General features: G+C 39.2%; 1 protein-coding gene across 2 annotated transcripts in view; it reads left to right on the plus strand.

Moving 5' to 3' along the window:
* Positions 1-17266, plus strand: part of PDE4B (phosphodiesterase 4B) — a 540265-nt gene that overhangs the window by 149330 nt on the left and 373669 nt on the right. Inside the window, exon 2 of one of the 2 annotated variants that reach the window (XM_084786195.1) lies at positions 15807-16317. The exons of the other annotated variant lie outside the window; for it this stretch is intronic. Coding sequence (XP_084642321.1) covers positions 16082-16317 — 236 coding nt within the window. The 5' untranslated portion in view covers positions 15807-16081. The remainder of the gene's footprint in view (positions 1-15806; positions 16318-17266) is intronic. 2 annotated transcript variants of the gene reach the window in all.

Genomic DNA, 17266 nt, shown 5'->3' on the forward strand with positions numbered 1-17266 from the left:
CTATATACAAAATTCTTTACCAGTGAATTAAAAATAACCTTGTGAGTAACAATTAAGGCATTAAGTTGAGAAGTGGATTCACTAGCCTCCTCTTTGTTCTGTCATCCCTATGTATTTCTATATTCCCCCTTCTTTCTTTTCAACCACTATCTCCAAACCTAAGAATGAAAGATAAAGGAAAAGAGAGATATCCCTGAGTCTAACCTGGTTTTCTCTCTAAATAAGACCAATAATAACTTATAACCAACCCCCAGTGAAAATAAACATCTATCATCCAAGAAAGCAACCAAAAACCTACCCAGCCTGCATTAAGGGAAATGGGGTGTTTTTCTCTTAATGCTTCTTCAGGCTGATTAGGGTTGAATAATACCCTTGTAGGGGGCCAAGTAAAATTGTGGAAAATGATTAAACAAGCTAGGAATAGCTTCAAAGTTTTAATAAAAATAATCTCTCAGAAAATATATGTTCTCTTTTTGTCCTTTTTTCTACTCTTAACTAAAAAATGGTTGCATTTTATCTTTTTTACTATTGGTAAATGGAGATAGCAGTTATTCTTCCTCCTTCAAGAACTATTATACAACCAAATCTTCATAAAATCCAGGTATTTATCCCTGTCCCAAAAAGCTTTAATCCTGGAGATGACAAAATATTTAAGTTTGGGAAAGTTGACAAGTGGAAATCCAGGAGAAAACTTCTAGAGTCAGGAGCTATGTTACTGGAATGCCTTTCTTTAGAGATAATGCTTAAAAACAAGTGTGATAATGCCTAAAACATTGTAGATCTTGCAAGTAGGATACATCAAAATATATGTGCCAGGTTGCAAGTGAAAATGAAGTGCAATTTAAAATGTAAATTACAATTAGTTTATTTACATAAATTGCTCTGTAGAGTACTTGATAGGAACATTTATGTCTACGGCAGAGAAACAGAAAGCTTAAAGATATTGCCCAAGGGTGATGAAGACGTTGGTTTAGGTCTGATTTCAAGACACACACTCCTGATAAACCATTCATCAAGGCCGTGTTCTTTCTTGATTGTGCTTCGGTTTGCCGGGCTTTAGTTTGCCTTCACATAATACTTTTACATGCAGAATTTTTATAGATTACTATATTTTTGTGCTTAGAAATCTTAATGAAAACATCAGGGTTGCTCTTTAGAAAATATAATATTCTCTATGGCAAAATAGTTCTTAATTATAATGCTGTGTTTTTTGGACAGTATAAATGATAGCTTAGAATTAAGAAGAGAATTACTGTGCTTCCCACAGTCTCCTTGGCAACAGGCTCAGTGTTTTGAATACTGAATCACTTAGGGTTTTATACAGATGTAAGGGTCTTGCACCTTGGCATCTCATTCCCTTTTTATCCAGCTGGGATTTTAGCAGGCATCTTTCAAAAATCCCATTAAACACTATTACTACATATCTTTTGACATCTGATAATATGATTGTGTTTGGATTGTTTCCCTAGTTTTTGTCATTGTCATCACCATCTTCATCATTATCTGTATCATCTATTTATAATTAGTAAAAAAAAAAAGTAAATTCAAATAGAATTTGATTGACTTACTAAAATGAAGTCTTTTCTCTAGTATTAAAAAGAAATTCATAGATGGTGGGTCTTCTGCCTGAGGGATATGTGTCATTTGGGCATTTACCTTTCCCTAGACTGCTGCAATTTTGAAATCAAAAGAAAGCCATGTCAGCATCGAAGATTCTGTGCAGATTGCCTTGCTGTCCTTGGCGGAGCTCCGGCTTCTCAGTGAATCACTGCTCAGCACACAGTGTTACCATTGTGCCATCTGAAAGCAAAGCTTGTTGGGTGGTGGTGCAGCTCCTCTACTGGGAAGGTCATAAGTTCATGTTTGCTCTGTCTTCCATCTCATAAGAAGTGTTCCCAGTAAGCAAGGGAACTCTGCTGTATCTCTGTGTACAGAGGGTCAGGATTCAATCGAACCTCAGTGGTCCTGCTTCAGAGGTCCTAAGGAGTCAAGGCTTGTGCCTGTGACTGGTCCCTCTGATGCTATCTTTCAGCATCTCTTCTAAGTGGTCATGAAAAATGAAATTGTCTAAATACTTGCTTGAAGAGACTGAGAATGGGGCAGATGGTGCTTCACAGGAGCCCAGAGTCAATACTTTTGCGGTTTAACCATGTGATTTTCTTTATTAAACAGACATTTATTGAGTATCTACCATATGTCCAGTACTGCTATGGGGACTGGGTCAATGTACAAGGATAACAGTAAATATTCCTGTCCTCATAGGATACTTATGCTAGTGCGGTGTTGGGCAATGGCAATTACAGGAGTGGTAGAAAATGTCAGAGGAACAAAGCTGAGACAGTGAGAAGGAGAGCAAGTGGGCTGGTTCACAAAAGGGGATTGAAGTAGCCACTCTGAGGGCAAGACGTGAACATATTCTGAAGGAAATAAGAAAGGGAACCTTAGAAATGTCTAGAGAAAGTGCTGGCAGGGACTAAGAGTGCCATTTAAAGGGTCTCAAGTATCTAAAATGTGGTCTGATTTATTTAAAATGGGAGCCTATTATTACTGGTTACATATACATAAAACACACACACACACACACACACACACACACACATTTGAAAATGTCACACTGAGAAAGAAAAGCCAAGACTATTTTTAAGCTATGTGTACACAATGAAGGCATAAAATAACACTGTTTTCTGTTATAAATATTCTCTTAACAGAGCCTCACAGGGTTAAAACAATATATCTCAGACATAATGTACTGTAACTGCTTTTTAACAACTGAAAATGTACAGAAAATGGTGTTTTGACTGTCTATCTTTAGTGCTCAGCTGTTGCTGTCACGATTCAGAAATTTGGATCTCTGCCTTAGGAGACACATTTTCTTAGCTTTAAGAATCTGCTGGAATCTACAACTGTAATCAGAGGCTGTGATGGGGAATATAAATCGCTCTTTAGAAAGGGGGAGGAGCTGGTGCTTTTTTTCTTTTTCTTCTTTGAACGTGCCCTCTTCTGGGTTTGTTCACAGTTGATAAAGATGCATTCCTTTGGCAGCCTTGTGTGGCAGGCAGTGCCCTTGTCTTTTAAAGGGTGCCACACAAAGAAACACCAAGGTGTGTTAGGAAATCTGAAAATTGAACCCAGAAATGGTGGCAGGCAGAAACAGGAAAGAGGAGGTAGGGAAGCCGTGCTCGTTCCTCTAGTGGTTGATAGGAAGTGACGTCCTACATTCCTCTTCTAAAACCCCGCCTGCATTTAAGAAATGGGAAATGAATGTAAAGTGACTGGAGCAGAGTAGGAATGTTAGTAGTTTAGTCACTTGAGTCTAAAACAAGATGGAAATTCCGGCTGTAGCTAACAAAGCACAGGGAAAGCAGTTTCCAGGCCCAGCTAGAGCTTGTAGAGTCAGTGTAGACTTCAACCCTCAGCACGTTTATGGCAATCATGATCAAGACACGTGTCAAACAGAAGGTCTCAGCATCCATGTCTTTAGTGTGTAAGGCAGGCTAGATATAGTAAAAAAATATATAAATATATATATATATATATCCACACTATACTCATATTTATACATACATATGTGCTATATATTAGAACATACACACACATACACAAATATGTTAGTTAAGAGAGAAAGGATCACAGAAGAACCATTTCTAGATCTTTAATAACACATGAAGGCCAGGTTAAGTTCTAATTTTGAACAGCTGTTGGAAACAGACTGAAGCTGGTTAATCCCTTAGTTCTCTTCCTTTTTGACTTGAGATTGACTCAAACACTCAAACAAAATGGTTGAATAACTCATCAGTTTACTGCATGGATGGAGCATACAAACTAGGGCCTTGCACACTCTAGGCAGGTGCTTTCACTGCCCAGCAGTAGCTTCAGATGGGAACTAATCTTTGTTACAGCGATAGTGTTTTGTGTTGTCCTGAAATATGACATTTTCCGATGTATTTAGGATTCTAGTTTTTTAAAGTCTGTATTAGGATTTTAATTGAAGTTGTGAAGTGATTAGAATAAGTGACTTTTATACTGTAAGCTAGATTTTTTATGATGGGCATATCCGTATTCTTTCTCATTTTTCCTTTGTAATGAAATATAGTAGATTAAAGGATGACTTTTTTATGGATAGCCACACATAGATTTATTATTACCAAAACAGAGAATATGTTAAATGATTAAAAAGAAATGTGTAATTCAATTAGAAGTAAACTGATCCATGCTGGTTATTACAGAAGGATAAAAAAAGGGGGGGGCGAATAAAGAATGATTTTTTAAGTCCTCTGGCTTGGTTCTAAGTTTTGCCAATGGGATACCATGGGTAATTCATTCATCGTTTCAATAATTTGGTTTCATAATCTATGACACACATTATATGTTTCAGAGTTATGAAGCTAAACATGATACTGTAAATAAAATCACTGAGGGCATAATAAACGTTTGATTATATGTTTGTTTCTTCAACTGCCTCTCTTTTGGCTTCTGCCTTTCCTGTCTTGCATTTTGGAAAGTGCCTGAATGTATCCTTTCCTCGTGAACAGAAAGAGCCAGTCTTGGACCCTTGGTTGTTAGGCGGTCTGGCCTGTGGAATTGTAGGATAATGAAGTTTCTGTCATTAGGATGCTCAGTTTTTATGGTTCTCCCAGGAAGCAGCAGGGTTGTGCTGTAACAAGTACCTTACATTGTTGCGGATGTAGCTTTAGACTTTGACTGGCTTTGAAGTGCTTGGTACACAAAGGTACGATTGCCATGAAGACACTTGGAGAAATATGAAAGCCAACAGTGTTTCAGACGAGTTTTCAGACAGATATGAGAAAAGTGTTATGGGAAATAAGAGGATTTATATATAATAAGATAATCCTTATTATACCATGGCACAGAACTTGACATAATTAGGTTCTACATTTTCTTCATGGATAACATAATTTGTGAATGATGAATTTCGCATTTAGCTGATATTTCTAAATGAAATGTTGCAAGCATACCCTAATTTCTACATGCTGTTTATAGTGAAATGTGAAAGGAGAGATAAATTTAAGGGGAAATTGTTAAATAAAAAGTATTCACATGTCGAAAACTTAGAAACCTTTTGGCCTATGTGTATCATTGAAAAACAACAACAACAACACAGCAAGTCATGTCCTTTAGAGAAGATCAGACAGGTGACAAGAACAGAATCAGTACCTGGCTCTGGTACACTACCAGAAAAAGCCAGGAATTGAGATGCAGTTATACAATGCTGACTTGTGTGGTACCCTCTGTCTGATGGCTTGACCAATGAGAACTTCAAAGCAGCCAAGACTTTTGTGAGTTTCCTATCAGCAAAAGCTGTCCTTGCTTCTCCCAAGGGGAAAGGATAGTATAAAATGGAGACTGTCAAAAGTCTTGTATCTTGCAGGCAGGAGAGAGGAGAAGCAAACTATCTGGCATCAGATATGCATGATCTTTTATAAAATGGAAGAGCGATCCAGAAGGTAGCCCACAGACCAGTGGCATTGCCACTTTCCACACCTTCCCAGAGGACACAAAACTGAGGAAACAAACCCCTGCTTTGGTGTCGTGTCTGTGACTGTCCAGAGCCCAGGTGCCTCATGCTACACTGTAGTCTATCCCAGAAAGCTGTACATTGAGTGAAATAAAAAAATAAAGGAGAATGCTCAAGTCTTAAAATCTGATGGAATTTGCCCTGTCAGTTTTGAACTTATTTGCAATCTATGAACCTTTTTTTTTTCTTCCAGGATCTCACTTTGGAAAAAGGATTATCGTTTTTATGACTGCCTAGTCATTATATCTGGGAAACAGATAACTGCTTTTATAATTCATAGATGGAGAGCAACTTTCTTCCAAGTTCCTTGCAAAACTTATTTGGATTATTTAAATGAGGTTTGATTTGGGACTTAGGCTGATGCTGGAATGGTTAGATGTGAAAAATTTGGCATGGAATGGATGTAGTTTGCCAATGAGAAGGATATAAATTGGGGAGATCAAAGAACAGAATGTTATGTCTTGAAACACTATTCATCAGGTTCATGTGTTGTGAGTCTGTCAAAATGTGGGTCTTAAGTATCCTCTAAATTCCATATGGTAAAAGTTGGTTCCTAGCATGAAGATGCTAGGGAGTGGTGGATCTTTGAAAAGAACATAGTGAGACATCCCTGAGTCAGTGCGATTGTGTCCTCCAAGGGGACTTGGGGACCCAGATTGTTTCGCCTGTCTTTTGCTGTCTAATCACAAGCTGAATGGTTTTTTTCTTCTACACATTCCTGATATAACAGTCTTTGCAAACTCAAAGCCAGGGGCCTAGTCAGTCCCCAAGGAATATCTCTGAAACTTTCGGTCCAAACCACTTTCCTACACTGTCTGAATTACCCGGAGTTTTAGTATTTGTGTTCACTATCTAGTAAATATTCTGTTGTCAATTTTTTAGGCCCTCCAGGTGGCCTACTTTAGAGAAAAGATCTCCACAAAGATTGTAACACTGAAATGAAGTCACAATGGCTGGTTATAATCTCATGTGACTGATGTCCTTATGACAAGAGGTCACTTGGCAGCAGCTGTACATAGAAGAAAGACAGCAGGAAGAGGCAGGTGGACAATCTGTAAACCAAAGAGACCTAAACACATTACTAACTCGTCATCTACCGAAGGAGCCAGCACTTTACACCTGTCTTGGGTCGCCTGACCTCCATAACTGTAAAAGAATAAACTTCTTTTGGTTGAGGCCATGAATTGGAAGGAGGGTGGGAGGTTTATATGTGAGGGCTTGGAGAAAGGGAAGGGAAGGGAGAAATGTTTGCAACTCAATTATAAGCTCAAGGACGGAGAGCCGCAAGTCGGCAATGTCCCTTTTGGAGCTAGTGTTCAGGCTTTATGACACCTCACCCACAGCAGAGGCAGGGGACGTTTGTGTGCGAAAGTGGCCCATAGTCTCCCCCTCCCCGTGATTAAATGGAGTTTGGAAACAAAATAGCAACACACAGGACAAGTTTCTTTTGTTTGTTCCCAACACAGGCTATCTTTTGTACTTCTCCATGGTTGGCTGCCCTAGCAAACAACTATGTACTGCTGGCATAGCCAATTGGTGTGTGTGCATTATATATGTGTATGTGTGATTTTAAGATGATATTTATTATTGTGGTTGTTATTTTTATTATTGTACTGTGTGTATGTGCACAAACATTTATGCTTGCAAGTGTGTGTGTCATGGTGTACATGCAGATGTCCAAGAATAAATTTCAGGAGTTCAATATCTCCTTTTACCTTGTTGAGGCGAGATCACTCTTGTTTTCCTTATTGGAGTCACACTGGCTGTGTCAGTCACATCCTAGAGTAGGACCCTGTACCCAGGAGCAGTTGACCAACACAAAACAAACTATATGTTTTGGGGGGTTGATTTTTTTGTGGGTGTTTTGTTGTGTTTTAGGGGTTTTTTAATTTGTTTTTGCCTTATTGGTTTTTTGTTTGTCTTGAGTTTCGAGGGTGTTTGTCTTTTTCCTTTTGTTGTTTTTGTAAGAAAATTAAATGAAATTAGTTTGGTGGGGAGGTGGAAAGAATGTAGGAGTTTAGAGAAGGGAAGATAATCAAAATATAATGTATGGAAAATGTTTAAATATTAAATTCTTAAAGGAAAATACCCTTTCAGTTCTGGACAGTATGCAGAAGCTAAGTGACAGCTCTGAAAAGAGAGTATGGTCACATTGCAGTAGGAGAATCATATTCATAAGGAAAAATTCAAGCTAATTTGACAATGAGAGAAAGTGTTGAGGAATTAACAGAAGAGGTCACCCTGACAAGTCAGCACAGGAGATAGGGGTGACGAGTTGCTATTACAGCTATGTAAATTCAGTGCAGGATTCTGAACAACTGCACATCAGCTAGAGTCACTACATCAAATGCTAAAGACTTTTAATTCAAAACATGGCTACTTTGGCAATAGATCACATCCAAAGACCTTGTAGGTCTGTCTGATCCAGCTGAAATATAGGCACACCTTTAATCTCAGCAGATCTCTAAGTTCAAGCCCAGCCTGGTATAATGCAAGTCTGAGGTTAAAAAAGACCCTTAGGCTCAGGCATAGTGGTACATACTTTTAATCCCAGCATTCAGGAGACAGAGGCATGCAGATCTCTGAGCTCCAGTCAGTTCTGTTCAGGGAAATCGATTGAGTCAGGGAGCTGAGAGACAGTGCAGTGGGGTTGAGTTCACGGCAATTCAGTCTGTGGAATTCAGAGACAATTTTTACCTGCAGAGTTTTACAGAGAGAGGTTGAAGAGAGAACAAGCCAGACACAGGTGAAGACAGAACAAGCCAGAGAGTGAGAAGGAGCCAGAAGATTAGAACAGATTGCCAGAATTAGTTGGAGGCCAAGAAGAGCTATTCAGTGAAAAACTAAGAGAAGCCAGGCTGAATCAGTCAGCTTGGAGAGGAGTTTGAGCCAGAACCATTGAACCAGCCAGCCAGAGTTCAGCAGCCCCAGAGAAGGAAAACATTGTAAGCCTAGGTTAGATTGCACAGAGGCTAGAAGCTTCCAGGAGTAGGCCTAGGTTAGGAGATGGAAGCAGGAAGTGTCTAAAATGACAATTACTGCAGGAGAGTAAAAGTTACGTTTACAAAATATATAATGGCAGGAATTGCTGATGAGCATGTAGACTAACTGCAATGCTCACACATTGCCCATGGGAACAAAAAGTGATAGATTCGTTCTGGAAAATAGGTTGACATTACGTTATACCAATATTTATTTATTTACCATATAACCAAAGACTTCCACTCTGTATATGATGTGTGTTTACCACCCAGCATCAAATGCAAATGTTCATACAGAACTTGTACAGGCACCTTTGTAGAAATTCTATTCATAATTTCCTCAAGCTAAAAACATCCCAAATACCTTTTGTAGATATTGGATAAACAAATTATGGTGAGGCGCAGAGGGGTCTGCTCAAACTACTGCACTAACCAAGGACAATACAAGCAGTAAACATGGAACCCCTACTCTGATCTAGCTAATGGACAGGGCATTCTCCACAGTTGTGTGGAGAGCGAGGACTGACTCTGACATGAACTCTGGTGTCCGATATTTGACTGCTTCTCCTTGATGGGGAAGCCTGGTAGCACTCACAGAAAAAAATAAGCAGGCTACCAAGATGAGACTTGATAGCCTATGACCATATAGTGGGGGAGGAGGTCCCGCTCGGTCTTAGACCTAGGGGAGGGGTATAGGGTGGGAGTGGAAGGGAGGGAGGGAGGAACAGCAGGATACAAGTGATGGGATAACAATTGAGATGTAATATGAATAAATTAGTAAAATAAAATAAACAAATTATGGTGCATTAAAACAACAGAATCCTATTAGGAAGTAAAAACGAAAGGACTATTAATAAACTTGGCTCCATTTTGAAGACACTATGCCAAGCATGAGAATCTGTTCTCAAGGGGTGACTGTGATTCCATTTGTATACCATTGCTAAAAAGATAACACCTTAACAATAGAGAGAGATCAGAGATGCCAGGGAGGAGAGAAGTGAGGGGAATAGAACATAAAGCTGTAGGGTGGAGCAGTTGGTAAGTAACAGAACTATTTCAGGTCTTGACTGTAGCAGCCACGTGAACGTAGATTCTCCTGAAATCTTTGCTATAAAGCAAAGCATGTTCCTGTATAAAATGTCCAAAGCCTTTCATTTTTACATATGCAAATGTACTTTATAATATGATATTATATCTGAGTTACTTCTAAATTCTAAGATCTCATAGTCCTGTTAGCCAAGCTTCCTCTTTCCTCATTATCAAATAGGAAACATTGTTGTTGTTGTTATAGATTTTAAGGTGTTTTTTTTATGTGTATTCTTGTATCCTTTCAAAGTTCACTAAATTTTGGTTAAGAAAATATTGTTTTGTGAAATAAGTTGAAAATATAAACAAATATGGCATGGCCCTTTTAGGACTATCCTTTTCCTAAGAGAGATGCTGTGGTTTTGATGCTGTATTTTTGTCTGTGCTTTGCTCTTCCACAGATCTCAGTGGTATCACAATGAGATAGATGTCAGCATTAATCATCATACCTAAACTCTTTAACTATATACACATTGGCGCTATATCATGTTTTCTTAACTCCTGACAGAATATGGCTGCCAGGATAGAACATAAGCAAAAGTTAAGAGCTGGTTATAGAGAAGAAGCCCTTCCCAAATATGCCTTTGAGTCCCTAACATTGATGTAGAATCACTTTTCTAGGCCATTCGTCGGAAGGTTGGCTGAGTTACCTTTTCTTTCTGCGGCTTTCATATCCCTACCCTGAGAACACATCTCTCCTTGCATTTTGGCTGTTTGAGTCATCATTGCTAATGAAACTTGATGGTACAAAGACTTAGGAGACAAAGAAACTTCCTTAGCATTTTCCTCCTATGTTATCTACCACCACAGAAAGCACCTAGTGTGCAGCCACTTCTCCAGCATCACGTCTGCCACCATGCTTCTAGCCATAATGGTGATGGACTAAATCTCTGAACTACAAGCCACGCCCAGTTAAACGTTCTTCTTCGTAAGAGTTGCCATGGTCATGGTGTCTCATCACAGCAATAAAACCCTAACAAAGAAAAACAAAAGAATTTTCCAACTCTCAATAACAAAAAGGTAAGTAAAGGGATTCCGAGGACTGGTTATTGCCCATATCATAATCTAAGCAATATACCAATTGTCCGACCACTATCTGGGAAGACGAAGCAAGGCCAACTAGATGCCATATGGCCAGGCCCCGAAGTATCACATGAGGAAGAACACAAGAGCCAGCTGCCACAGTTAGAGTAAAATGGACTTATGAGAAAAGTGCAAATTTTATAAGTCAGATTTAAATTTTTGAGAAAATGAAGGAGACAAAGTTTTTTTTATGTGGTCCCTGGTAGATCATCCATACCCACGGTACATAAGCAGCAAAAATTGGACTTGGTGGGTTATAAAACAGAAAAGAGAGAACAAAAAGTTGGGAGAGGGTGAGGGATGGATCTGGGAACAGTTGGGGTATGTGGAATAAATATGATCAAAATTCATTGTATTATTGTAAGAAGTTCTCAATGAAGTCATAAAATTTCACATTTTTAAACAAAAAAATCATTAAAATGATAAAACATTAACTCTCTCAAATTTAAGAGCCACAGTTACTTCCATTTTAGTTAGACTGTTCTTCCCTCATTTTTTTTTCTGCACTGGGAAGATAAATCATTTCCTCATTCAATTAGGATTTATGAAATACTTGCCATGTGGTAGGCATTCTTCCCAGACTGGGATTATAGGCACAAAATAAAATAATTTCTTTCATAAAACTTATATTCTAGGGAGATTACTAAGCAAATAATTTATACTATATTACATACTGACAAATAGAAGAGAGCAAAATATTGTAGTCACAGTAGTGTCAAGCAGGATGACTGTGGAAGTTTTCAGGCAGATGGTATATGGATAGATGCTGGGAGGCAAGGAAGTAAACCACGTAGGTATGCCAGGGGAAGGGAAGCCTATATGCCATGCTTAATGAACAAGGAGACCATGTTTCTGAAACAGTGAGGCTAGAGGTCAGTATCTAGAGATGAGGCCAGAGAATGACTGCAGAGGACAGGGCAGAGGTATATATAGTGCCCTCTGGGCTTTTGTGGGTTTTCTTCGGGGTTATGAGAAGCTGCTGGAGGGCATTGAATGGGCAGTTGTTTCTTAATAATAATGTCTGCGAACATGTAATTGCCCCAGTATCTGTGTTTTAACCTCCCATCTTGCTCCTTGGGATGCAGGTTGCACAGGTTAAAAACCCATCTTTCTGAACACCACTTTACTAATCATGAATAATTAAATGCTGGCCTATGGATAAAAAACAAATCTTAGTATATCATCTTATGAAGACAAACACCACGGTCATTTCAGACTGAAGACATTTAGTACTTGAGAAGATGAAATTCCTGAATTATGACCAGACGATCTGTGAACAAGCATTCCATCTTCTATTCTATTAGTTGTATTCTCACGAGTCTCTTCAGTAGCAATGATCATCATCAATGCTATAGAGTGTGAATACCTAGGCTTACCTATTGGACCAATTCCTTAATAATGCAATTTTGTGTCCTGGTGATCTCATTTGAAAATGGACAATATAATGTATATTCAGTGAAGAGATATTGTTTACCATATACTGAACATTCTAGAAATGCAGGATAATAAGCCTTACAATGGTATTTCGAACTCAGTACATCATAGCTGAATTTTGTTTGGTGCAGGGTACCAACTCAGCACTATGAGCATATAAACCAAGGTGTATACTGTGAGCTACACCTCCAGTGCCTCCAAGTCTTAAATCTTTTCCTTCACTTGTATTTCATCTGGAAACATTTATAATAGAGCAGAATGAAGCTTAATTCCAGAGACAATGGACGGCAGGTGTTTTGATGTCATCGGTCTATCATGAAAGGGAGCCATGAAACTGTTCATATGATGGAACATACCAGTGCTTGAGTGGAATGGGAGGCTTTCTGCGGTGCCATTTCAATGGCAGTTTCTTTATATGTATCAGTTAATTGTACTTTGCCAAGATGAATAGAAGCTATTTTTGTATTCTGTTGTGCATTATGTTTCTTTCAATCATGCTAGAATGATTCTCCGGCTCCATTTCTTAGCATTGACATTGTAATTTGTACTGATACTGCTGTATGAAAGCATACCGACGGTTTGTTGGCTGGAAGAGGCTACAGTCCTTTGTTGGCATCATTCCTTCTTGTTACCTTGCCTTGGACCGAAGAAAAGGAATTGATGTGTCTTTCACTGAATGGAATCCAGTGTCAGTACTTGGATGCTGTATTGTTTTGGCAAGAAGAAGCTAGATGGTGAAATAGATAAAGACTTAAGAATTTAACTATTAATATTGTTAGCCTAACTACACTCTGGAAAAAAACTTGCGAATGCATTCTTTAGTCTTATACCTTCAGTTTTGCATTCATAGTAAATTATAGCAGTGTTACTTTGAATTCAGTGTCATGCTAAGATCGGGACACAGGAAGTTCAGTTTTGTGTCTTTAAAATTGTTTAGTTTTACATATGTCACCTGAAAATGATGCTTAGAGGAATATTACCCAATGGCAACTTTTGGAGTTCAAATTTTATATTGATATTAATATAAAAGACTAACTATTTTATATAAAATCACGCTGTTAAAAAGGTGATGAGTTTTAATTTTTTAACTGTTTTATGTTTGTATTATAAACACCACTTTATTGGTAGTATTTAATTTTTCTTACAGCTTGGAGAAAGCTGAAATGTTGTTAATATGTCCCCAATATTTATAAGAAATAATTATCTGTTACTAAGTAATCTTATACTTTACTCTATTGCTCTGACATGATGTTGATGCCAGAGATTTATTTCTTTAATACTGAGATATACTATAGATAGAATTTTCAACAATTCACAAAGATATATAGTTATAAACTGACAAATTGAGATTACTCATTTCTCCTCTTGAGGTACCAAGGGCTAAGAATTACACATGGCAGGAAGGTTTCCATTTGTTCACTAGAAGCTTCTTAAGCATAGCATGTTTGAATCCCCACAAGGCTTGGCCCCCAGCTTTGTTGCTCCTGGGGAAGTGAAGCTCAAGGTGAGAAAGTTGGACCACTGGGGACATGGTCTTTAGACCCCAGTCCCTCCTTTCTCTCCATTATTTATAAATACTATAAATAAGAAAAACACAATCCCCACTAAGGAATTCAGGCTTTCAAACAGCCTAATTATCTTTTAACTTTGCTTTGTAGTAAACCTTCTTGGTGACCCTGGTTTCCTCCTGGGGTAGATGGGGTTAGCAGGTTTGTACAGCTTTGAGACTGTTGGCAGATGACATCAGGTGGCGACACAATCACCATTTTTTTAAAAATCAGAACTTCAATTCACACTTGGCCATATTAGGGCTACAAAACTTGCCATTTCTGAGAAGAAATTCCTAAAGTGTTTGCTTGCTTTGCCAGCTTTGAAAATTAAATATGAGAAATAGCTTAATGAGTTCAGCTTGCAGTTTTATTTTTGCAGCTAAGACACTGTGAACCACAGTAGTATCGTATAATCTCTGGTCCCAGTTTTAAATCACATTATTTCAGGTAAAAGACTCAGATTTGTTGCATAATTCAACAAATTATAGGTAACGTTGACCACATTTCCACCATATCACCAACAATCCATCATCTCAAGATACTCAAAATGCCTTCAGATACCAAAGAGGTACCTGCGCTGAGGCCTTCCCAGACAAAAGCACACTGTATAAGGAGTTAGCCAGTGCTCACCAAGAGATGGCAAACCTGAGTTGTGGGTTTAGTGGTGACGCCAGCCATCGGGATGGGCTTGGATGAGTCCTTTCAGTGCCCTGGCTCTGCTTCCTTGTTTTAGGAATGATCTGCTGAACAAGACCATTTCGTGCAATCTAAAATCCATGACCACGCACTTGCTCACAATGCATTTTAGTTAATTGTTTAAATGTTGATGAGGATTCTGAAGGCTAGCAGCATGACCCCTTGCTCCTCCTGTACAGAGACCATGGTCTGCTCTTACTTAGCCCTCTAACCTCTAGCACACTTTTAGTGTGTGACAAATATGAGGGATTTTTATACAGCTGGGAGACCTTACACACTAGTATAGAAAAGGAATGTCTATTTTCACTGAAGTTCTACTGTGCGCTTTTCCTTTTCTGTCAGCCTTACTGATTAATCCTAGTCTGCTTTGTCACATTTGCTTGAGATCAGCCTGCCTCCAACGACCATTGTCGTCAGTAGAGATAGTACAATGGATAGTGGCCCTCTGTATACTTCAGTGCGCCTTTTCATGTATGAACACAGCATGGCTGTGTTCCCATGCCAAAAAAAGGAGGGGGGACAGGTTGAAGACATGCCCTGAGTTCTGCTCCTCACAAATGATGTAAAAACTCACTCTCTGGTGCACACACACACACACACACACACACACACACACACACACACACACACACACCTTGTGTACCTCTCTGCACTCACACAAACAGGTTCACAGTGCCTAACATGGGGTACTTGTTTTACCCGGCTGTTTTGGATTTTAGATTGGGGTGCTTTGGCCATTCAGAAGAGGCTTTGCAGCCAACGTAGTAGAGTGGCTTCTGTGGGTAGATCGCAAACAATGAACTTAAACAGAGGAGAGTAATGTTTATTGGAACAAAAATTAGGTTTTAAATTACTTGGGGGAATGAATCAAAGCCAATGTTTTCCTGTTCAGTGACATTTTTTAATATCTATACTGATTCTGGTTTGGATCTTCTGGAAAAGGAAGGGGGGGCAACTTCAGCAAATCAGCTCTTTGATTCAGAGGTGGAATCTGAAAAGCTGTTTTATTGAGGCTTTTTAGCAATCCCTGACTTAGTCAGTTTTGACTGTGACAAAGACAGTAGCTTCACGAATTTAGTGCAAAGCTGAGCAGTGGAGGGTATTTTTTTTAAGGGGGAGCCCGAACAGTTGTTTAAAGAATGCTGGGCCAATAGCATTTGATAGGCGGAGTTCCTGCTGTGTGCATTGCTGAGCAAGAGAATTCTGAATGAAGACTTTTAACAGCACGTGCTGGATGGACTCCGGTTCCGCCCTTTGTGCAGACAAAAGTGACTGGGTGGCCAGGCTTTGCTTACTGTCCGAGTTAATGCAGCTGGTTTGATAAGGTTTTCTTTTTTTAAAAAATGCATTTAAAGGATTTATCAAGAGCCCTCATGAATATTTTATGAGTTGATCTATTCGGCTGAATGGATTCAGTGACTCTCGGTGTGTAACTTGCAGGCAACCCACATCCACAAGGAGGCTAGTGACAGAGGAGGCACTTTGGCGCATTTTCAGAGGCAAAGGCAGCCTGATAAAGCGCCTTGTGACAGGCAGACTTGCCATTCTCCCAGTACGCCGCTCTTGCTCCGAACAGCTCCAGGATTGGAAGCAGAGCTTCCCAAATTAGCCTGGGAAGAGTGCGGACGCAGCAGCCTTTTAACCCGCGGCAGTGTCTTTGCTATGTTCAAGACTGTTGTTTTGCATGGTGAAAGCTAGCGCGCTCCATACGAGACATGACAGCAAAAAATTCTCCCAAAGAACTTACTGCTTCTGAACCCGAGGTTTGCATAAAGACTTTCAAGGAGCAGATGCGCTTGGAACTTGAGCTTCCAAAGGTACCGGGAAACAGACCGACATCTCCCAAAATTTCTCCACGCAGTTCACCAAGGAACTCACCATGCTTTTTCAGAAAGTTGCTGGTGAATAAAAGCATCCGACAGCGTCGTCGCTTCACTGTGGCTCATACATGGTAAGAGGGGATCGATTGAGAGGCATGCCTGGTGCTCTCGGCAGGTTCTTGGGTTCTTGGCAGTGATGTATAGAGGTTGAGCATGGAACATCTGAGTTTTGTTCTGAATGCACACCAGAAGTTTGAGTTGAAGGGAAACAGCAGGTCAGCTAAGAATACACAAAGGTTTAATGTGCTTACGCATCATTGTGCTACCCGATGTTTCCAGAGGAAACAGCCCTCTGGCTGTAGAGACTCTTTGAAATTACTGCTTATAAAAATGTGTGTCAGAAAATGGGGAGATGAGGGAGTTTTTTAAAGTAAGACTTCTGTTTCATCTCTGTTCTGTGGTAGATTATTTTTAGTAGTATATTTTTCGTACAAGAATAGGTATTTTCACCTGAAATTGAATCTATTTCTTAAGATAACATATCAAAGCCTAAATGAATGTCTTGTCTTATCGCGTCGATGGGGCATAATCCAGTGAGCTTTATACTTACCAACTTTTTGTCTTTATATTACTAAAGGGTAAGGAAACTAAGCTCCCACTTAAAAAGTTGCACTGATAGTCACTTTTATTTTTGATTCTAAATTGCTTAACTTACTTAATAATTAATTATATTTTAGGTATGCCATGTATAAGAATTTAGTAACTCCCTGTGGAAATTTAGCTGAGCCTGCCACCTCTAGCTATCTTACATGGGCTGTAAAAACACTTGGATGGTCTTCTTAAGCAAGCACCTTGAGGAAACATAGGGAAAAGCACCCCCAACATTAAGTCACTTTGACCTGAAAATACAGGGCCACTTCAGGTTTCTTTAAAGGAATGTGCTCTTTCAAATTAAGGTAGCCCTCCAAATTGGTATTTGTGCCTTGGCCTTTATTTAATAGGCATTGTGGCACTAAAAGCAGGAAGTGGTTTCTCAAGGTAATCTTCACAGCGATTGTGTGTCTGCATGCGAGAGTGCCA

Source organism: Acomys minous (assembly GCF_964271855.1).
Source record: "Acomys minous genome assembly, chromosome: 6".
NCBI lineage: Eukaryota > Metazoa > Chordata > Mammalia > Rodentia > Muridae > Acomys > Acomys minous.